Consider the following 22,870-nt stretch of genomic DNA (forward strand, 5'->3'; position numbering starts at 1 on the left):
ATCAGGTGATATCAACCGCCTGCCTCCTTCCCCCACTTAAATCCCTTGCAAAGCTCCCCTTTACTCTTAGGATAAATTCCAAGCTCCCTAGAGTGGCTGATAAAGTCTCTTATGATTTGTCCTCAAGTTCACTCCCCACGCACCCCATACCTCGTTCATGATAACCATTTCCAGGGTTCTGAAAAAGCCATTATCTCCCAACTCTGCACACCTTTACACAGGCTGCGTCCTTTGGCACAACACACACACACACCCCTCCTCCTGTAGGATCTGAGAAAATTACTTGCTTTATTTAGGAAACCCCATCAACCCCAGCTCTTTGGCTCAGGCAAATGAACGTCTCTCTCTTTTGTGTTCCCAGGATGCCCATAAAGAGAAACAGTTTGTGGCTCATGCATGGGGGCGTGGCTAGTAGAAGCCCCTGATTGAAGCAGGAAGGCGTGGCTGAAGCACGACTGATAAGTGGGGGTGTGATTAGTGGAAGAGCTAGGCTGATAAATGGGGGCGTGGTTAGTGGAAACCCGTAATTGACGGATGCGGGCGTAGCAAGTGGAGGAGCTTGGCTGATGAATGGGGACGTGGCTAGTGGAAACCCACGACTGACGAATGGGGGCGTGGAGAGTGGAGGTGCGTGGCTAGTGGAAGCCCATGACTGATGGATGGGGGTGTGGCTAGTGGAAGAGCTAGGCTGACGGATGGGGGCGTGGCTAGTGGAAGCTCATTACTGATGGTGGCGTGGCGAGTGGAAGAGCTTGGCGGCTGGACCCCGGCGCTGCTGCTGTATGTGGGTGTGTCCCGCAGACGACCGCGGGCCGCAAAAACCCAGATTACTTGGTTTAACAGTTGCCCAAATCTCAGTCAGAGACCTTATTAGCCCCCTCCTCCTGAATCCCAGCTTCCCACGGGACTGTTTTTCAGGCAGAATTTCAAAGTTTTATGGCAACTTTTACAGAAATCACAGAAAAGAGACAGCGACTGATGATGAGCTGGGGGAGAGAAGGGTAGTGGGTAACGGGTCTGGGATGTTGGGGCTGAGCACAACAGGACGATAGAATGCTGAAAACCTGTGGGAAGCAGAAAGTTATGGGGGTAGTTGGGTCATCCTAGGGGCCCAAGGAGTGGGTGGCACTGCCCAAATGTGTCCTTTGGGCAGGAAACATCAACAGTAAGAAAATGCAGATGGCCTACCGACAGATGGAAGGCCTCCAAAGTTAAAAATGCCCACCCAGATCCCTTGGCCCAGTCCCATCCCCCCACCCACCCCCACCCCCCATCAGGCAGAGATGTGGCAGCATTTGCTGGCTTGTAGCATTGGTCCTCTGGGACCCTCGGTCTCCTCTTCGAGGGTCCTGCCCGGATTGGCTGGCACTGAGGGCAAAATGAACCTTCCAGATTGTCAGGGGAGATCAACTGGACTCGCTTTGATTCCCGGCCTCCTCCCCAAAGCTGGTTCTCATGGCTGAGGGAGTCTGCTGCCCTCTCAAAAGTTGTCTGTCACCCCCTTTTCCCAAGACATGCACCCTCCCGCGTCCCCCCTCCCCCAAACACACTATATACACACACAAGCCCCTCCCTCCAAGGCGTGGCTGGGCTCTCAGAGGTAGTGGAGGGCGAGTGGGGGAGCTGGAATGTCTGAAGTTGCAGGTTCAAAATGTGCTTCCTCCAGCTAAGCCCTGGGACTGAAACCCCAAACTTCTCCCCTCCCGTCTCCGAGCCTGGAGAATGAGTGTCCTCCCAAGAACCCGAGTGGAGGGATTGGAAAGGTGTGCGGCCTCCTTGCGCGCACACCCACCCGCTCCTCCCCGCCGGGGCTGAGCGGAGCTCCCTGAGGGCTGGGGGGAAGGGCTGGGAGCTGAGACGGCCTCTGACAGCCTCCTTCGAGGGTCCCCCAGGGAGGGTGGGTTCTGAGGCTCTGGGACATGGGGTGAAGTGGGGGGGGTCACTAGGGGAAGGGAGACTTTGGGGGCAAAGCCAGGCTGGGTGACCAAGGAGAGAGACCTTAAACTCCCCAGGATGGTTACTGGGGGTGGTTCCCTGGGGAGGGGACTGGGGTGGAAATTTCCCCAGGGATATAGACGGTCACCAACAGGATGGGCTGGAGTTGGGGTCACCGCAGGGGAGGAACCGGGGAGGCTCCCGAGAGGAAGAGGGAAGGCTGAGCTACTGGGGACACAGAACAGGGGCAATCAAAGCCAGGGGAGGGGGCGGAGAAGGGAGGCCGGGTCCCAGGAGAGGAGGCCGAGTCTGGGGGGAAAAGGAGACCAGGGTCCAAGAGCAGGTGCAGCCGAGTCCCTAGCCCCGGGCGGGCTGTGGGGACGAGTCTCTGCGCGAGGCCCTAGAAGCCCCGGATGTGGCAGTACGCCTCCAGGCTGGCGAAGAGGATGTACAGGAGCCAGAGGCCCAGGAAGAGCGCGGTGGTGGCGAGCTTGGGTCCGCGCGGGCCGCCCAGCTCGCCGCCGATGTGCGGCCGGCGCCGGTACAGCAGCACGGCAATGCCCACGAAGGCGAAGACGGTGAAGAGCGTGACGGAGAAGGCCAGCGTGCCAGTGCGCACCTCGAAGGGGCGGCCCTGCACCGCCCAGTACACGGCAGCCACAGACCAGGCGACGCCCAGGCCCAGGAACACGTTCACCGCGTTGGAGCCGGTCACGTTGCCGATGGAAGCGTCGGCGCACTGGTCCTGCAGCGCCGCCACCTTGCTGGCGAACGTGTCTGCGGGGCAGAGACATACAGGTCGGAGGGGCTTTGCGCCGCCACCCACAGGGGCGGGCATCCGCCTGCCCCCTCCCAGCCTTTCCCCGTCGCCTGCTTTCTGCGGGCAGTGTGGGCTCAAGACCCCTGACCCCCACCCAAGAGGCAAAGTCCATTACCACTTCTAGGCCTGCTCGCCACTGGAACCGCTGCCGGCTTTCTATGGGACCCGCCGCCTGCTTTCTGTGGAATTCATTCTCTTCTATGGGACTCACTGCCTGATTTCTTTTTTTTTCCTCCGAGACGGAGTTTTGCTCTGTCACCCAGGCTGGAGTGCAGTGGCGTGATCTCAGCTCACTGCAACTTCCGCCTCCCAGGTTCAAGCGATTCTCTTGCCGGAGCCTCTGAGTAGCTGGGATTACAGGCGCCCACCACGCCCTGCTAAGATTTTGTGTTTTTAGTAGAGACGGGGTTTCACCATGTTGGCCAGGCTGGTCTCGAACTCCTGATCTGAGGTGATCCACTCGCCTCGGTCTCCCAAAGTGCTGGGATTACAGGTGTCAGCCACCGCGCCTGGCTATATTTTTTGTTTGTTTTATTTTGAGACAGGGTCTTGCTCTGTTACCCAGGCTGGAGTACAGTGGTGCGATCATGGCTCACTGCAGCCTCATTTTCCCCAGCTCAGGTGATCCTCCCACCTCAGCCTCCCGAGCAGCTGGGATCACAGGCATGCGCCACCACGTCCAGCTAATTTTTGTATATTTTGTAGAGACAGGGTTTCACCATGTTGCCTAGGCTGGTCTCAAACTCCTGGGCCCAAGCAATCCTACCCCCGCCGTGGCCTCCCAAAGTGCTGGCATGAGCCACCACACCCCACCTGCCCCCTCATCTTAGTTAAAACTTTGAGGTTTGGCCAGGCGTGGTGGCCCACGCCTGTAATCCCAGCACTTTGGGAGGCTGAGGCGGGCGGATCACGAGGTCAGGAGTTCGAGATCAGCCTGGCCAATATGGTGAAACCCCGTCTCTACTAAAAATGTAAAAATTAGCTGGATGTGGTGGCGCACGCCTGTAGTCTCAGCTGCTCAGGAGGCTGAGACAGAAGAATCGCTTGAACCTGGGAGGCAGAGGTTGCAGTGAGCCGAGATCACAAGATCACTGCACTCCAGCCTGGGCGACAGAGCGAGACTCTGTCCCCACACCAAAAAAAAAAAAAAAAAAAAAACCAAAAAAACCAACTTTGAGGTTCACTGGCCTGGTTTCTGTCATGTCCCCTAACATAGTTCCATGGACTCTTCTGTCTGGTTTCTTGCGGGATGGGGCATCAACAGCTTGTTTCTATGGAACCCACTGATTGGCTTCTCTGACAATCCCGTCTTCCTAGGAACCCCTCTCCCCACAGCTGTCTCTTCCCCACCCTGCCACCTTCTCTCTATGAAATCCATTGTCTGGTTTCTAGCATTTCCTGCTACCTTAGTTTTATGGGACCTTCTACCTGGGTGCTTTTGGGGAGGATTCAATTCACATCTTGCACCTAGGGGACCCACTGCCTGGCTTCTATTATGCCCCACCTCCGTATTTCTCTGAGACCCACCACATGGGCGCTGTGTGACTCCACCCACCTCATTTCGGCAGGATCCTGTGTTGCCCCTGCCTGGCTCATCTGAGATCCTACCCCACCAAAGTCTCCCAGGGTGTTACCAGGGATGGAGGTGCCCAGGGCAACGAAGACAACAGCATTGACAGAGTCCTTGAGGCCAACGGTGCAGCCGAAGTGGGAGGCGAGGTCCCCAATGAGGGCGGTGAGCAGGCCGATGACCAGGATGGAGACGCCAAAGCAGGCCCAGCCGTGGCAGTACTCGGTGGGGGGCACACAGGCAAAGAGCACCTTCCAGAACACCGTCAGGAAGTGCATCACGTAGTCAAAGCACGAAGGCAGCCGCTCCTCCCGGGACCCGTCCTCCTCCTCCTCCTCGTCCCCTGTGGGCACACGACCCAGCTGGGGCATACACTCAGACTTCCTTCCTTGCCTACAGAGGCCCCATTTTGTCTAACTTCCTGACAGCAAGTCCCATTGAATGAACTTCTTTCCCAGAATCCCTTGCACCTACATGTGGCCAAGTCAACTGCTAAAAACAGTTACTTTCCCAGAATCCCTTGAAGCTAGGAGCTTGATTGGGCCCGGGTGAAAAATATTTACTTTCCCAGAATCCTTTGGATCTAAATATGGCTAAGTCAGCAGTAAAAACAGTTACTTCCATAGAATCCCTTGGAGCTAGGGGCATGACTGAGTCCAGGTAAAAAAATTTTACTTTCCCAGAATCCCTTGCACCTAAGTGTGGCCATGTCAGCAGCTAAAAACAGTTACTTTCCCTGCATCCTTTGAAGCTAGGAGTGTGAATGGGCCCAGGTGACAAATATTTATTTTCCCAGAATCCCTTGCACCTAAATGTGACCAAGTCAGCAGCTAAAACCCATTACTTTCCCAGAATCCCTTGAAGCTAGAGGAAGCCACATCTGCCCAGCTAAAAACATCCAGTTCCCCAAGACCGTTTGCTGCCAGGGACAGCCATACCCCTAGCTAAAATTATTCATTTTCCCAGAAGCCTTCACAGCTGCTGAAAGCCAGTCCACAGCTAGAAGTATTCACTTCCTCAGATTCACTGCAGCTAACCAGAGCCACAGTCTCCACTAAATGTACTCACTTTCCCAGAATCCCTTGCAGCTAGAGGGCTATATACCCAGCCAAAATTAATCACTTTCCTAGAATCCCTTGAGACTAGCAACAGCTATGGCCTCAGATAAAAATATGGTATTCACTTTCCCAGAATCCCTTGCAGTTGGCAGTTGCCATGTCCCTGGCTAAATACTTGTTTTGCCAGAATTCCTCCTGTGAGTGACTATCTGACCCAGTCTGCCAATGAGATATAAACAGAGGGTTTCTGGAAAGCCCTGGCTTTCCTGATATGGGCATTGGGTTACAGATGTGTTTTCTGAGCTTTGTAAATGATGCCTCATGCTTAGAGCTGTATCACCTATTGTGACCTAATTTGACCAGCTTTTGACCTGCAGTGACTTTTTTTTTTTTTTTGAGACAGAGCCTCCCTCCGTTACCGAGGCAGTAGTGTGATCTCAGCTTACTGTAACCTCCGCCTCCTGAGTTCGAGTGATTCTCATGCCTCAGTCTACTGAGTAGCTGGAATCACAGGTGTGCACCACCCCACCTGGCTGATTTTTTTGTATTTTTACTAGAGATGGGAGTTCGCCATGTTGGCCAGGCTGGTCTTAAACTCCTGGCCTCAACTGATCTGCTCTCCTAGGCCTCCCAAAGTTTTGGGATTACAGGTGTCAGCCACCGTGCCCAGCTGACCTGCAGTGGCTTTTATAACCTGAAAGCCCTAAGGCAGTGTTTTGTTTACCTCACCCTAAGCTGATTAGTATAAAGCAATGAATGAGAATCAATGAGCACACTTGTGTGTGGCACGCATTACATCTGGAAGGATGGTCATGAGAACGAACGTAGCTCCTGACCAGTCACTGCTGAACGCATCCCTAACTGATGTAAGACATGGCTGAGGTCAGAGCAGGGAGGCCACACTCTTTGGGAGGGAGGTGGCTGCTATTACCGCATCACTGTGTCAGTTGAGGCTTCTGCCTGCCCTGCTTCAAATCCTTCCTTGGTTCTGTACTACCTTCAAACCCAGGCCCACATGCCTAGGCTTGGCATTCTGCGGACTCTGGCCTCAGCTGACTTCCCCAGCTGCTCCCCTCTACAGGGAGGCTGGTGGTTATGCCTGTCACTCTGAAGTCACCTCTCTGGTGTCCAACCCTGGATCCACTGTGTGATCCTGAATCAGTGTCCTCACCTTTCTGGGCTTCTGGGTGCCTATCTGTGATAAATAATTGGACCTGCTTCATGGGAAACTTGTGATGACACAATGAGTTGGTTCATGTAAAGTGCTGTCAATGGTCTCGGACACCTCCAGCGTTATTACTGTTGTTTCGATTGTTATGATTCAAGGCCTTTTTTGGTGCCTGGGGGAAATTCAAAGATGCTCCATGCCAAGTCCAGCCCGCAAGGAGCTTACAGTAGGAAGGGAGGTAAAGGAAGTCCAAAAGCTCTGCGTGGAAGATGGGACCCGACTCATCTCCTAAGGGAGTGAGGACTACCCTTCTCCCTCACCCCTCCAGCAGCTCTGTGCTCGCACAGCAAAGAACCAAAAGGCACGTGCTGGACAAAGTGCAAAGTGACCAAGCTCTGATCCAGACACTGAGGATACATTAATTAAAATGAGTTCACACAGGAAATAAATTTCCAACCATGCCTGGCACTCAAGACACGATAGGGTCAGCTGGGCACAGTAGCTCACACCTGTAATCCCAGCACTTTGGGAGGCGGATGTGGGCAGATCACTTGACGTCAGGAGTTCAAGACCAGCCCGGCCAACATGGTGAAACCCCATCTCTACTAAAAATACAAAACTTAGCCAGACATGGTGGTGGGTGCCTGTAATCCCAGCTACTCAGGAGGCTGAGGCAGGAGGATCGCTTGAACCCAGGAGGAGGAGGCTGAGGAGGCTGCAGTGAGCCGAGATCACACCACTACACTCCAGCCTGGACGACAGAGACTACATATCTCAAAAAAAAAAAAAAAAAGACATGATAGGGTCACCGTTGTCATAATCAGGATTATTATTACTGTTATTATTATTGTTATGTTGTTATTCTTCCTCCACCCTGATCTAATCACCTGATCTAACCACCTGGTTTCTATAAACTCACAGCGCGATGTACGCTGGGTCTCTACGACCACCACCTCACACCTCGTTTCAGTTCCGCCTCATCCTCCGTCTCCACTAAGTCCCCAGAGGAAATGCTCCGAAGCTCAAAGAGCCCCTTGCCATCTCCCCATTGTTCGTGGAATGAACCTCAAAGGAGCCTCTGCAGGGCCCGTCTCCTGCTAGTTTCTTTTCTTCGTTTTGTTTTTTTTTTTTTTTTTTTTTTTTTTAGACGGAGTTTCGCTTTGTTGCCCAGGCTGGAGTGCAATGGTGCTATCTCGGCTCACCGCAACCTCTGCCTCCCAGATTCAAGCGATTCTCCTGCCTCAGCCTCCTGAGTACCTAGGATTACAGGCGCAGGCCACCATGCCCGGCTAATTTTGTATTTTTAGTAGAGACGGGGTTTCTCCATGTTGGTCAGGCTGGTCTCGAACTCCTGACCTCAGGTGATCCACCTGCCTCGGCCTCCCAAAGTGCTGGGATTACAGGCGTGAGCCACCGCACCCAGCCTCTACTGCTACTTTCTACAGCCTCTACCCACACCCTCTCCACTTTCCTCCCACAAGCTCTCTCTAGCCCCAGGGGCTTCCCCCATTCAAAACCCTCCATGGCTCCCCAGTGTGTTCAAATGCCACCCAAGCTCCCTACTGTGGTCCACAAGGAGCAGTGTGGAAATGTGCCGATTTCCAGCCTCATCCTGGTACTCTTCCTCCCGCCCAACACCAGGCACCCACCCAAAAAATGTGCCATAATCTCGCACACTCCAGGGCTTCTGTGCTTGGCTCTCCCTCTGCCTGAAACACTCTCCCTGTCTTCTCCCTCCTCCTGGCTGACATCTTTTCCCATTTGAAGACTCAGCTGGGAAGCCACCCCCTCCAGGAAGCCCTCCCTGACTTTCAGGCTGGGTTAGGAACCGCATCAGGGCTTTCCTCTGGGTCTCCCATCCCAGCCCTGCCTACTCTGGGTTGTCTCTGTCTTGTGACATGTCTGTCTCCTGCACTGGGCTGTAAGCTCCATGACAGGGCCAGAAATCACTTCTGTGTCCCTGGCAATGTCTCACATAGGATCGGGCCCAGAAGATCCCTCAGAAGTATGTCAGAAGAATGTGGCTTCAGAGGGAGATGCCACTTTGTTTCTACTGGGCAAACAGTCTGGTGTTTCTAGGACTGCTGCCTTGTATTTTCCCATCCCCTTAAGCCTGGTTTCTTTGGATCCTGCTCGCCCAGTTTCTTTGCAACCACAATTCCATGTACGCCTTCAGTCCCCAAGAGCTGGGGGCCTTAACCCTGATGTTATGTAAGAGATTGAAGCCCTGAGCTCCGACCTCGGGCCTTTTCTGGACTTCCTGTGGGACTTCAGGCCACTCCCTCCTCTGTCTCTGAGCCTCAGTCTCCCCAGTCCATATCACAAAGGGCCAGTGTTGGCTTCCAAGACCATCCGTGGGTACAAGTGTCATAGTGTCTCTAGCCACAAGGGGGCAGTGTGGGCCTGTCTGAGGCCAAGTAGGGTGGTGACCCGCGCAGGTGGGAAAGAGCTCGGTGCCCTGGTGACTGTCTCCAGGGCAACGGAGGAACCCAGGCTCTCTCTGGGGTGGCCACGCCATTTAATCTGTTCCCACCCTCCTGATGCCTGACGCTGGGAGAAAGCCCAGGCTGGGAACCCTCCCGGTTCAGCCCAGAGCCAAACACAAACCCTCCCAGCCGCTCCAGCCACCGCCTCTCCCTTCTCTGCCCTTTCTGTATCCTCATCTACCCGCCTCTCCCTCTCCCCGGCCCATTTCAGTTTGCACCGTTCATTCTGTCTCATGTCTTCTCCATGTCTCTCTGATTCTCCCTGTGTATTTCTGTGTGTCTGTCTCTCCTGCTTGTATTTTTTTTAGAGACAGGGTCTTGCTCTGTTGCCCAGGCTGGAGTGCAGAGGCACGATCATGGCTCATTGCAGCCTCAAACTCCTGGCCTCAAGCAATCCTCCCGCCTCACCCTCCCAAAGCGCCGGGATTCCAGGCATGAGCCACCGCGCCTGGCCTGTTTCTTTATCTTTATGCCTGTCTCTCCATTCATTTCTCCCCCTTTCCCTGTGTCTCTGTCTCTCCATCTTTCTCTCTTCTCTCTCCTCCCTCCCCACTTACCTGCGCTCACCGTAATTGCCTCTAAAAACTGCTCCCTCCATGAATGGGTCCCAATTACCAAGGCCAAGTTCGTTTTCTTGATGAGTTTATCCACCGTGTTCTGGGGACGAGAGGGTTGGGGAGAGGTCACTGCCCCTGAGCGAACCAGGGAAGCTCCATCTTGGGTCCTGGGTAGGGGGCTCACAGCCTGTGCCCAGGGGTCCTCAACTTTCCACACCCCGGTTCTGAAGGCAAGCAAGGAAAAGGGAGGCATGTGCTGTCCGTGGTCCTGACGTGGGACCCTTCTTTGGCCTGATCTTAGGAACCTTGTGGCTCCCCGCTTTCCGGACCCTCCCCAAGGAAATGAACCAGGCTGGACTCCAGGAAGGTGAGGCCCCGGAAAATCACCTTAAAATCATATGACTCCTCGATGATGACCTCCAGCCGGCAGTTTTCCCCAAGAACTGGCTTGCCCATCTCTGCTATCCTCCGAGCCTCCTCCTCCTCGGCTGTTAGCTTCCTGTCCCCATCCCCTGCAGCATGAGGGATGGGGGTTAGACTCCTGGGAGACCTACCTAATTGGGCCTGTGACGCCTTTACTACCTGTCCCCATAGTTAGAGAAAGCCTATCTGTTCTCCTCTGGGAAGCTCCTTGGTGACTCCTCCCAGCCTCCCACCTGACCACCGTCTCCTTCAACCCTGAGGTCCAGCTCCCAAGGGTTGGTTCATGATCTTTAGTTGGTGGGCTCTGGGGTTCGTATGGTGGAGGCTGTGAGACCTTAGGCAATGCCTGAGCCTCTCTGTGCCTTAGTTTTCATACCTGTTAAACGGGCACAATAATTAGTACCTACCTCATGGGGTGGTTGTGAGACTTAAATGAGTTAATTCGTGTGAAGTGCTTAGAACAGTGCCTGGCACACAATAAATATTCAATACATGTTACTATCTTTATTATTATCACCAACATTATCATCATCGTTGCCACCCTGATAGGGGAGGCCTGGTCTCTACATCCAGTTTCTGGAAACACCCTAGAGTGTGGCTGACGTGGTAAGGAAAGGGGAGGACATCCGATTTTGGCACAAATCTTGGAACCAGACCCACCTACATCCTGGTCCTGAGCTCGCTTCTCTCCCCAAAGTATGCTGACCCCTGACTCCAAGCCCGGCAGCAGCCCAACCCTAATTCTGGTCCCTAACTCTGAGCTGGACTCTCACCGTGGCCCCAAATGGAAGCCTGTCATCAACACTGACTCCAAACCCCAACCCTCAGCCCTGGATCTGACCTCAGCACAACCCTAGCCCTAAACCCTAATCCCGACTCTAACATTCACCATAACCTGGAGCATCAATAACCCCAAGCCAAATCCCACACTCTATCTCCAGATCTAACTCCAGTCCTACACCTGACCTCAAACCTCAGTCCCAACTCCCAACTCTGACACCATCACTCATGAGGAGCTTGACCACATGGCAGAAGCTGAAGTGTGTTCACCTGAACCTGTTTCCTCTCCTTCCTGGGCAAAGAGCTGAACTACATTTCCCAGCCTCCCTTGCAGCTGGGCGTGGCCATGGCCTGAGTTATGGACACTAGAATGTGGGCAGAAGTGATGGTCAGTCCCTCCAGGCTTAGCCCCCGAAAACCTCCCATGTGAGCCTCGAAACTCTCTTGCACTGTTCACCAGCAGCAAACCCAGCCACAATGCCAAAGCTCCCTGGCATAGTGGAGTCACAAGATGGAATGGCCACATGGCAGAAGAAAGCCACCCACCAACTAGGAACACTCTCGTAAAACTTTGCCTGAGAGGCCAGGTACAGTGGCTCATGTCTGTAATCCCAGCACTTTAGGAGGCCAAGGCAGGTGGATCACCTGAGGTCAGGAGTTCAAGACCAGCCTGGCCAACATGGTGAAACCCCATCTCTACTAAAAAATACAAAAAAATTAGCTAGGTGTGGTGGCAGGTGCCTGTAATCCCAGCTACTCGGGAGGCTGAGGCAGGAGAATCTCTTGAACCCGGGGGGTGGAGGTTGCCATGAGCCGAGATCGCACCATTGCACTCTAGCTTGGGCAACGAGAGCGAAACTCCGTCTCACAAAGACAAACAAAGAAACAAAAAACAACTTTCCCTGAGCAAGAAATAACTTTTTTTCTCTCTTCTCCCTCCTTCCTTCCTTCCTTCCTTCCTTCTGTCCTTCCTTCCCTCCCTCCCTCTCTCTCTCTCTTTCTTACTTTTCTGAGATGGAGTCTTGCTCTGTCACCCAGGCTGGAGTGCAGTGGCACAATCTCGGCTCACTGCAACCTCCACTTTCCAGGATCAAGTGATTCTCCTGCCTTAGGCTCCTGAGTAGGTGGGATCACAGGTGCCCACCACCATGCCTGGCTAATTTTTGTATTTTTAGTAGAGACAGGGTTTCACCATGTTGGTTAGTCTGGTCTTGAACTCCTGACCTTAAGTGATCCGCCCGCCTGGGCCTCTCAAAGTGCTGGGATTACAGGCATGAGGCATTGTGCCCAGTCAAGAAATAACTTTTATTGTGTTAAGCCCCTGGGACTTGTGGGTCAGTTTGTTATGGCAGCTTGTATTGCTTCCTCCAACGAATACAATCTTTAATCTAACTCTAATCCTAACCACGGATCCCAATTCTGATCTTGACTCCAAAATGACTTTGTCCGTCTCCAAGCCACTGACCTTAGCCCTAACTCTTACTCCAATCTCTGACCTTGGCCCCAATTCTAACCTAAATTCCTCAAACTCTATTACTCACCTCAAAGTCCAACTTTAGCTTTGACCTAAATCTGACTCTAATTCTAATCTGATCCCACCAGCAGGAAAGAACCTCCACTGTGACTCTCACCTTAACACGGTCCTAACCCCGATCTCCAATCCAAACCCCACCTCACTCCTAATCAACCCCAAACTGGATTCTCTCTGACCTCACTCTCACGAACCCAGATCTGATTGTATGACTTACAACCCTGATTACAGACATAATCTTTTTTTTTCTTCTGAGATGGAGTCTTGCTCTGTTGCCCAGGCTGGAGTGCAGTGGCACAATCTTGGCTCATTGCAACCTCTGCCTCCCGGGTTCAAGCGATTCTCCTGCCTCAGCCTCTCAAGCAGCTGGGATTCCAGATGCCTGTCATCACACTCAGCTAATTTTTTTTTTATTTGAGGCAGAGTTTCGTTCTTGTTCCCCAGCGTGGAGTGCAATGGCGTGATCTCGGCTCACCGCAACCTCCACCTCCCGGGTTCGAGTGATTCTCCTGCCTCAGCCTCCTGAGTAGCTGGAATTACAGTCGTGTGCCATCAGGCCCGGCTAATTTTGTATTTTTAATAGAGACGGAGTTTCACCATGTTGGTCAGGCTGCTCTCTAACTCTTGACCTCCGGTGATCCACTCTCCTCGGCCTCCCAAAGTGCTGGGATTATAGGTGTGAGCCACCGTACCTGGCCTCACCCAGGTAATTTTTGTATCTTTACAAGAGATGGGGTTTCACCATGTTACAGACATAATCTTGACCTCCAAAATGCTAACTGTAATCCCAAACTCATACAGGCACCACCAACTCTCAGGCCAGACCCCACTGTCCCCCAGCCCTGAATCTGCCTTTATCTCACCTCCAATCTGCCTCAAACCCAACCTGGAAGAGTAGCTTTGGGGCTGGGACCCTCCCCCAGGCCCTCTTCCAGTGGCTCCTCCCCACTCAGAGCCCAGAGGTGACTTCACTCACCTTGATTGAGTAGCAGAGCTGGGGAGAGACAGAGACAGGCAGACAGTGAGATCAGTTCCCCACGAAGCTCAGGTCCACGAGCTTTAAGGAGTGCCTGCAATTGAGCCCCTGAAAGTCCCCCGACCCTGGACCCCTTACTTCTCCCACAGCCCACTGGTCACCCCTCACCTGAAATCCCTCGCTTAAGCCACTGGGGCTGGCCCAGCTCAATGAAGAAATTATCCTTTTTCTCATATTCCTCGTCATCAACTATCTTCACCTGAAGAGTTTTCCTGTGCAGGGGGCAAGGGGGAGGCAGAACACTCAGTGTAAGGCCCCCTCCCCAGACTCATCAGGCAACCCTCCTGGCAGCCACCCAGTTTTCCAAGCACCTCCTCTGTCCCAGACTCCACAATCTCATTTACTTCTCACCACCACGCAGGGAGGAAGGCTCTATTATCATCCCCATTTGACAGAAACAAAACCAGGCACTGGTGAGGAAGCTGAATCTGATTAAAGTAAAGCATTCTGGGTGCGGTGGCTCATGCCTCTTATCCCAGAATTTTAGGAGGCTGAGGAGGGAGGATTGCTTGAGGCCAGGAGTTCAAGACCAGCCTGGGCAATATATTGAGATCCCATCTCTATTTATATTAAATAATTTATTTTTAAAAATAGGCCGGGCACGCCTGTAATCCCAGCAGTTTGGGAGGCCGAGGCAGATCACGAGGTCAAGAGATCGAGACCATCCTGTCCAACATGGTGAAACTCTGTCTCTACTAAAAAATACAAAAATTAGCTGGGTGTGGTGGCACATGCCTGTAGTCCCAGCTACCTGGGAGGCTGAGGCAGGAGAATTGCTTGAACCTGGGAGGTGGAGGTTGCAGTGAGCTGAGATCATGCCACTGCACTCCAGCCTGGCAACAGAGCGAGACACCATCTCAAAAAATAATAATAATAAAAAAATAAAGCAAAGCGGTATGAGCTCATGGTTGAGACAGGATTTGAACTTACAACTGTCAGAATCCAGACTGTTAACCCCTGCACTCCAGCCCAGCCACTATGGTCTCCTACCTAGATTACTAGTTGCCTGCTAAACAATCCCATGCTTCAGCCTCACTGCCCACAGTCTGTTCTTTCAAGAGCAGCCAGAGTGATCCTGATAGAACCAAAGTCAGACCACGTTCCTCCCCTGTGCAAAACACTTGCAAGGCTCCTATCTCTCACAGAATGAAAGTCAAAGTCCTTAGAATGGCCCACAAGACCCCCTGCAATCTAGCACTCATTCCCTTTCTGGCCTCCTTGCTATTCCTTGAACAAGCCAGGCCTGCTCATGCCTCAGGGCTTTTGCACTGGCTGTTCCCTCTGCCTAGAACACTCTTCCCCCAGGCTCCCTTCCTCAGTTCTTCATTCAAACTTCACCTTCTCAATGAGGCCCACTTCTTCCATCTTATTTAATGGTGAAATCCCTCACTGCTCCCCCTCCAGCACTCCCTTATACTGCTCTGTTGTCTTTCTTTTTAATGTATTTATTATTATTTTTGGAGACAAGATCTTGCTGTGTCACCCAGGTTGGAGTGCAGTGGTGCAATCATAGCTCAATGCAGCCTCAAAGTCCTGGGATCAAGCGATCCTCCTGCCTCAGCCTCTCATGTAGCTGGGACTACAGGTATACACCACCATGCTCAGTTAATTTTTTAGTTTTTGTAGAGATGGGGTCTCACCACATTGCCCAGATTGGTCTTGAACTCCTGCCCTCAAGTGATCCTCCCATCTTGGCCTCCCAAAGTGCTGGGATTACAGATGTGAGCCATGGCACCTGGCCTGTCTTCTTTAAATATCACCTTCTAACACCCTCTAACATTTATTTAGTTTATTGTTCGTCATTTACCATTTGCTTCCCCATCTTTAAATTTAAGTTCCCCCAGGTAAGTTCATTTATGTTTTTTGTTTTATCTCCAACACCCAGAACAGTCCCTGGCATGGAGCACACCCTCCATGCATATTTTGCTAACTCCAATCCTTCAGCACAGAAAACCCTCAGCTTCCTGCTCTCTGTCCCAACCAGATTTGGAGAGTTAACCAAGTGCTGATGCTAATTGATTTTCTCAGCATCTCTGCTCCTATGGTAACCAGGGGGTGGCAGGAAACAGCCAGAAGTTACCTGTCACCTTCAGGCACATAACCCACGCCCCTCGACCCCAAAGACCCACAAACCCAGAATGTCCACAGCTTTGCCACTGGCAACTCTTTAGGCTGTAGGAACCATGTAGTCCCACAAGGCCTGGCCCCAGAACCCAGAAACACAAACACCCAGCCCACACAGTCACCCAATCGAGGAAGCACAGCCGATCACACCGCCCACACCCACACGCCATCACACCCTACAGCCATTCCCACTGCAGTGGCAAGACTGCATGGACCAGATGCCCGTCAGTTAGCACGACTCCCCCACCACAGCCTTGGCGACATCGCCACCCTGCAGCCCCTCACTGTGGTACCACGTAGACGCTCCTACCTTATATCTAACTCCTGACGCCTCTTGGTGTCTCTGTTTACTTCCTTCAGTGCCTCTCTGCATCTCTGTCCCTACATTTTCCATCTTCTTTTCTCTCTCTGCCTCTCTCAGCTTCTCTGGGTCTATCTCTCCATCTCTGACTCTGTCTCTCTGACTCTCCAGCAGTCTCTCTTTCTGACTCTGACTCTCCCCGTTCTCTGTCTCAGTCTCTTCTCATCTCTCTGCTCTCCTTTTTTTTGAAACAAAGTCTCGCTCTGTTGCCCAGGCTGGAGTGCAGTGGCATAATCATGGCTCACTGCAGCCTTGATCTCCAGGGCTCAAGCAATCCTCCCACCTCAGCCTCCTAAGTAGCTGGAAATATAAGCGTGTGCCACCACACCTGGCTACTTTTAAATTTTTTATAGAGACAGGATCTCACTATGTTGCCCAGGCTGGTCTTGAATTCCTGGCCTCAAGTGATCCTCCCACCTTGGCCTCCCCAGTGCTGGGGTTACAGGTGTGAGCCACAGCACCTGGCCCGCCCTTCTTTATCTGGATTCTTCTCTCCCTGTCTCTGTCTTTCAGAGTCTAAAGAATGGAGTAACAAAAGTCAACACACTTCAAGCAGAAGAGTTTCAATCAGGCAGTCATTCAAAAGACGCATCTCAACACACAAACACGCACAAGACACAGCGACACCCGCGCAAGGACAGGCGCACACAAGACGGCCATGTGGGGACATCCGCCCACCTCCACCCTCCTGGTTTCAGGATATTTTCAATTTTCTGTGGGTGGAAAGAAAGGGCCGCCCCCGACCTCGGCGTGGGCTGTGAGCTGTCCGCGGTGCTGAAATGCTGGGGCCGGCGAGGAGGGAGGGTCTCCCGAGACATGCTCCTCACACACCCTGACACACACAGACAGCTGCCGACACAGTGACATGCTGACAGGGTGACACACACACCTCTGTCGCTCACTCTCGCAGACACGCTGCGATCCGCTGACACACAGTGACTGACGTGCAGTGACAAGCACGTCAACTGCGCCTGGGAGGCGCACCCTCAGGGGACCCAGATGCAGGAGAAACCCAACGCGCAGGAAACAGCAAGAGGGACTCGAGCTAGACCAAGACAGGATTTCCTGAGATCAAAGGAAGCAGATTTCCTCCCCAGCCTGCCCCCTTGTTTCCTGAAAACTCCACTCTCCTGCCCTTCTCCCCTGCCAGTCTCTGATCTCAGACCCAGTCTCCTCATCCTGTCTCTCACTGACCCAAACTCCCTTTTCTCTCTGCAGCATCGTGAGAACCTCTCCTTCCCTGGGTCAGTCTCTCTCCTCCATGAGTGTCTTTATCGCGTCTCCATCTCTCTGCCTTTCAGTCTCCCTCCATCTCAGCTTTCAATATCCACCTCTCTCCCTCTCTCGAAGCATCTCTCTCTCTGTGTCTCTTCCTTTTTTTCGGGGGGGTGGGTGGGTGGGAGATGGAGTTTCGCTCTTGTTGCCCAGGCCAGAGTGCAATGGCGTGATCTCGGCTCACAGCAACCTTCGCCTGCTGGGTTCAAGCGATTCTCCTGTCTCAGCCTCCCGAGTAGCTGGGATTACAGGTGCATGCCACCACGCCTGGCTAATTTTTGTATTTTTAGTAGAGACGGGGTTTCATCATATTGGTCAGGCTGGTCTCGAACTCCTGACCTCAGATGATCCACCCCGTGTTGGCCTCCCAAAGTGCTGAGATTACAGGCATGAGCCACCGTGCCCGACCTCTAAGTTCCTGTCTTTCTGTGTCTCTGTCTCTCTGTTCTGTCTCTGTTTCTCTCTCCAGTTCTGTTATTCTGTCTTCAGCTCTCCCTGTGTCTATCTCTGTGTCTCTGTCTCTGTGTCTCTCATGCTCTCTCTGCCACCCCATCTCTGGGTGTCTCTCCTCCATCTCCAGCCCAGCTGCTTCAAAGCGCCTCTAATTAGTGCCTGCCCATCAGAGGAAGGAAGAGTTTCCCTAAACACTAATTAGCCTCCTGTTCTCTGTCTTCTGAAGCCACAGCTGGGAGCTTGTGGGGGTGGGGGACAGAGGGTGTCCCAGCCTAGGGAAGCCGTGTGGGGGAGGACAGGGCCGTAAGGTTGCAGCAGCAGGAGGGAAGCAGGTTGGACTATAAGAAGGACCGGAAAAAGCAGAAAGAAAACTCTCCATTCCCCCATCTCTTGGTGTGAGAGAGGGGTCTGGGATGGTGCCTCTCGCAGCCCCCAACCCAAGTTCTCAACAACCCTCAGACAGAGACCAAGCCAGACAAAGAGAGAGAAGGAAAGGTGTGGAGTGTGCCTGAAATATAAGCTGAGTCAGAGAGCGAGGTGCTGGGGACAGACAGCCGCAGATGAACAGAGACGCAGAGACCCAGAGAGAGACAGCCCAGGGAGTGAGAGATGCAGAGATGCAGAGGGAGAGACGGAGAGACAGCGAGAGCAGTGAGAAGCTGAGTGCTGCCCGAGGCGGAAGCGCAGAGGCTGGGAGGAGGAGGGAGGGGGAGCGCGGTGGGGACTCCGCTTGAGTAGGAGGCGCGTGGGCGGCACGGAGGAGGGAGACAGACGGGCATGCGGGGGCGGAAGGGAGCGGGCAGAGGAGGGGCAGGCGCTGCCTGCATCCTGGGCAGGGGGGTGGGGGAATGTGAGGCTTCAGGCACACATTGGGGGACACTCGGTCACCTGTGTAAGGGGTGGCCAGGGATCTGGGCGTGAGAACAGCCCTGACTTAATAATTTAGTGTACGTGTCCGTGATTTTATGTGTGTCTGCGTGTTTTTTTTTCTTTTTTTGAGACAGGGTCGCACTGTGTCGCCCAGGCTGGAGTGCAGTGGGTGATCACAGCTCATTACAGCACCTAACTCGTGGGCTCAAGCCATCTTCCTGCTTTGGCTTCCCAAGTAGCTGGGACTACAAGTGCACACCACCATGCCCAGCTAATTTTAAACAATTTTTAGCAGAGTAGAGGCTGATCTCCAACTCCAAGGCTCAAGCCATCCTCCCGCCTCAGTTTCCTAAAGTGCTGGCACTACAGGCATGCGCCACCACTAATTAGAAAAATTATTTTTAGAGTAGGAGTCTTGCTATGTTGCCCAGGTTGCTCTCAAACTCCTGGCCTCAAATGATCCTCCTGCTTCGTCCTCCCAAAGCGCTGGGATTACAGGTGTTGACCACCACGCCTGGCCCTGCCGTGTGTGTCTATGTGTGTGTGGTGCGTATAAATGGCTTTGTGTCCAATCTGTAAACGTCTGTCTACATGTGTGTGTCTGAGTGTATCCAGCCAGCCCACCTCCCCAGACCCCATTTTCCTAAATCCCAGCCCTCAGGCTCCCCAGTGTCTCCCCAGGCCCTGCCCTGCCTTCCTTCCAGCACCATCTTTTCCCAAATCCTCGCCCAGATTCGCGTTAGGTGCCCCACTATTTCCCCAGGTTCTTCCTCATACCCAGAAGCCCCACCCCTTCCCCAGCTCCGCGCCCCCAGGCCCCACCCATCTTGTTAGGCCCCGCCTTCTTCCGCAGCCCACATCCATTTTCCCATTTCCTGATGTCGTATGTCCAAACCCAGACCCCACCCATCGCCCTGGACCCGCCCCCTCTCCACAGCCACCGACAGCGTCTCATCTCCACAGGCCTCTCCCCACATCTCCCTGGGCACTCTTCTTCAGGACACACTCCACGAGCTACCAATTAAGGCCCCACACCGCTCTCCCCAGGCCCCGTCCCATCACTCCTCACCTCGTCCACCCTTCCTCCTTGGGGCCCTCTTCTCACCTGTCCGGCCGCCCTTCTAGGCCTCGCCTCTTCATTTCACAGTCACAACCCCACCAGGCCCCGCCCACGTGGTAGACACAGCACACCTAGGCCCCGCCCCTCCCGAGGCCAGGCCCACTTTGGAGAACGATTCGCTCAGGCCCCTCCCCTCCTGAGGGCCCAGCTGTTCAGTGAAGCCCCGCCCACGTCGCGGGCATGGGTCACAGTCCCCGCCCACGTTGCGGGCACGGCCACGCAGGCCCCTCCCCTCCCGAGGCCCAACCAAGACCCGCCCACTATGTGGGCATGGCTCACCCAGGCCCCGCCCCTGAGCCCCATCAGGCCTCGCCCATTCCGAAGCCCCGCCCCTCTCCGGGCCGCCTCGGGCGTGCTCACATGGTCTCGTCGTCGCCAAACTCCAGCTCTCCGCACGCGTCCTCGTAGTGCACGCCGCCGCCGCGCGCCGTGCCGTCCACCGTGCGGTAGGGAAGGCGCACGGTGCCGCGCGCGCCCGAGCTGCGCACGACGCGCACGTCCACGGTGCCCATGCACTCGCTCACGTGCAGCAGGCGGTCCTGGAAGGAGAAGATGCCTGCGTGGTCGTCGTCCAGTATGGTGACGGTGGCCAGCAGCGGCGCCACCAGCCGCCCCTTGGGCCGCCCGCCGCCGTCCGGCTCGAACATGCCCTGCGCGTCGCCCACGCGCAGGTTCAGCAGCCGCACGAAGAAATGCTCGTCCTCCTCGAAGATGTCGTCGTCGATGATGCCGATGCGCAGCTCCTTCTGCGTCTCGCCTGGTTTGAACACCAGCGTGCCCTCGCTGTGGCGGGGTGGGGAGGGGGAAGAGTGGGGTGAGGGTCGGTCATCGGCTGTGTGTTGTACGGGGGGAGTCTGGACGTGCTTCCCAGAGGAGGGGCAGGTGCCATAGAAGAACTCCCAAGTATGAGGGTCGACAGGCATTAAACAAGTAATACTGAGGGTGAATCGGGGTGGGCGTCCTGGAGGAAGGGCTGCAGAGCGGGAACAAGACACAGTGGGCCCCTCCCCGCGTGGAACTCGTGAGGAGCAGAAGGTGGGAATTAAACAGGTAATGATAAGGTTGAGATCAGGGCAGGCTTCCTGGAGGAGGCATTAGCAGGTGGGCATACTCCAGGCAGAAGGAACAGCACATGCAAAGTCCAAGAGTTGAGAGGGAGCCTGGGGTGTTCTGCATCCCTGCTTCTCAAACCTTAATGTGCATATGAATCCCCTGGTGGATCTTGTGAAAATGCAGATTCTGGTTTAGAAGCTCCCGGGTTTCTAGAATCGCATTTCTAACGAGCTCCAGGGGATGTCCTGGTCACATTTTAAGTGGCAGGGATATAGGACCCAGAGAGGACTCTGTCATTCCTCTCATAAAAACCCTTCCCAGATGCCCCCAAGAGGAAGTCCATACACCTTAACTTGGCATCATTCATTCATTCAACAAACACTCCTAAGGGCACCCGTTCTGTGCCTTGTGCCGAGTGGTGCTGGGGACACAGCAGTAACCAGGCCCTGTCCTCACAGGGTTCACAGCCCCATGGGAGAGCCATATCACCATGACAATTGCACATTTAATGATTTAATTACGGTTCATTCATTCAACAGATAACTGACCGTTGTGTGCCAGGCATTGTTTTAAGTGTTGGGGGAACAGCAGCAATAAGAAGCTTTGAGATTCTGTTTTAGTGCAGAAGAATGAACAATAAACAAACACAGGATGTCAGGTGGTGATGGTGCTATGGAGAGAAACAGGAGGGTAGGGAGTGAGGAGAGGGAGCTGTTGGCATGGTCAAGAAAGCCTTTTGGAGGAGATAACATTTGAGCAGAGACCTGAAGGACGGGAGGGAGTGAGCCATAGGGAGGATGCCTGGAAAAGAGTTTTTTGTTGTGTTTTGTTTTGTTTTTTTGAGGCAGAGTCTCGCTGTCATCCAGACTGGAGTGCAGTGTCTCCATCTTGGCTCACTGCAACCTCCCCTCCCGGGTTCAAGGGATTCTCCCACCTCAGCCTCCCGAGCAGCTGGGACTACAGGCGCCTGCCACCATGCCTGGCTAATTTTGTGTACTTTTTTGTAGAGACAGGGTTTCATCATGTTGGCCAGGCTGGTCTCGAACTCCTGACCTCAAAAGATCCACCTGTCTTGGCTTCCCAAAGTGCTGGGATTACAGGCGTGAACAACCGTGCCTGGCCAAAAAGAGTATTTTTGGTAAAGGGAACAGGCAATGTGAATGCTCTGACCTGGGACTAGACAGCCGGACAGGGGACAGGATCTGACTTAGGGACAGGTCACCTCTTCGAGGAACTGCAGAGAGACCAGCATGATGACAGCAGAGGGAGCCAGGACAAGAGGGTGGGAGATGACATCACAGTGGGAACAGGGGCAGATCTCCTAGGGCCTGGGTGGGCCACGGTGAAGACTTCTGCGTTTACCCTGAGTGAGGAAGGAGCCCTGTGAAGCTTCCGAGCAAAGGAGGGACGTTCCGAGCAGAGGAGGGACACGAGCTGGCTTGGTGTTAAAAGAGTAACAGTTGTGTAAATCTCTGAAACACCCATAAGATACTCTGTAATGGGGGGAGCCAGGGAGGGAACAAGGCAGTGACATTAGATTAGTCAGAGTGAAATTCTGAGGGGTCATGGAGTAAGTGGGCTCTTCCTGGCAGGGCTGCAGACATCAGCGTGACTCTGGGATATTAAGAAATCTTGAAAATCTATCATTTCCCCCAATCCCTCCTACTGTACATGTAAGGGGCTCAGCACCATCTCTGAACCCTGCTATGTGATCCATATGCATTCACTATCACTTTCATATTAAAGGGGTTCTGGGGCCGGGCGCGGTGGCTCATGCCTGTAATACCAACACTTTGGGAGGCTGAAGTGAATGGATGACTTGAGGTCAGGAGTTCAAGACCAGCCTGGCCAACACAGTGAAAACCCGTTTCTACTAAAAATACAAAAATTAGTGGGGTGTAGCAGCGCATGCCTGTAGTCCCAGCTACTCTGGAGGCTGAGGCATGAGAATTGTTTGAACTGGGGAGGTGGAGGTTGCAGTGAGCCAAGATCACGTCACTGCACTCCAGTCTGGGTGACAGAGCAAGACTCCGTCTCAAAAATGTGGGGGCGGGGAGTCAGGCTCCAGTTTTCCAGCTCTGTGGGAGGAAGAGAGGGACCGCAAGGTTCTGGCAAGAGGTAGGGGGCATAGAACCTGGTGAAAAGACCTGCAGTGGAGGGATGAGGGAGTCCCTCAGCTCAGGATTCACTGTCCATGGTGATGGAGCACCTAGGAGGGTGGGCTGACCTGCTTCAAGCCCAGTTTGGCCG

At 53.8% G+C, this 22,870-nt stretch overlaps 1 protein-coding gene across 4 annotated transcripts in view; it reads right to left on the bottom strand.

The window, feature by feature from the left end:
- Positions 1-264: 264 nt before the first annotated feature.
- SLC8A2 (solute carrier family 8 member A2) overlaps positions 265-22,870 on the bottom strand; it is a 44,247-nt gene continuing 21,641 nt past the window's right edge. Inside the window, exons 4-10 of one of the 4 annotated variants that reach the window (XM_003814127.7) lie at positions 19,928-20,350; positions 13,473-13,576; positions 13,305-13,322; positions 9,982-10,106; positions 9,595-9,694; positions 4,390-4,668; positions 265-2,712 (exon numbers count right to left, since the gene is read on the bottom strand). In XM_003814127.7, the coding sequence (XP_003814175.3) occupies positions 2,336-2,712; positions 4,390-4,668; positions 9,595-9,694; positions 9,982-10,106; positions 13,305-13,322; positions 13,473-13,576; positions 19,928-20,350 (1,426 nt within the window). In that variant the 3' untranslated portion in view covers positions 265-2,335. Of the gene's footprint in view, positions 2,713-4,310; positions 4,669-9,594; positions 9,695-9,981; positions 10,107-13,304; positions 13,323-13,472; positions 13,577-19,927; positions 20,351-22,870 lie in introns of all 4 variants that reach the window. The other 3 variants (XM_034944824.3, XM_034944827.3, XM_034944825.3) reach the window with 3 other exon arrangements.

The sequence above is a fragment of the Pan paniscus genome, chromosome 20 (genome assembly GCF_029289425.2).
Source record: "Pan paniscus chromosome 20, NHGRI_mPanPan1-v2.0_pri, whole genome shotgun sequence".
NCBI lineage: Eukaryota > Metazoa > Chordata > Mammalia > Primates > Hominidae > Pan > Pan paniscus.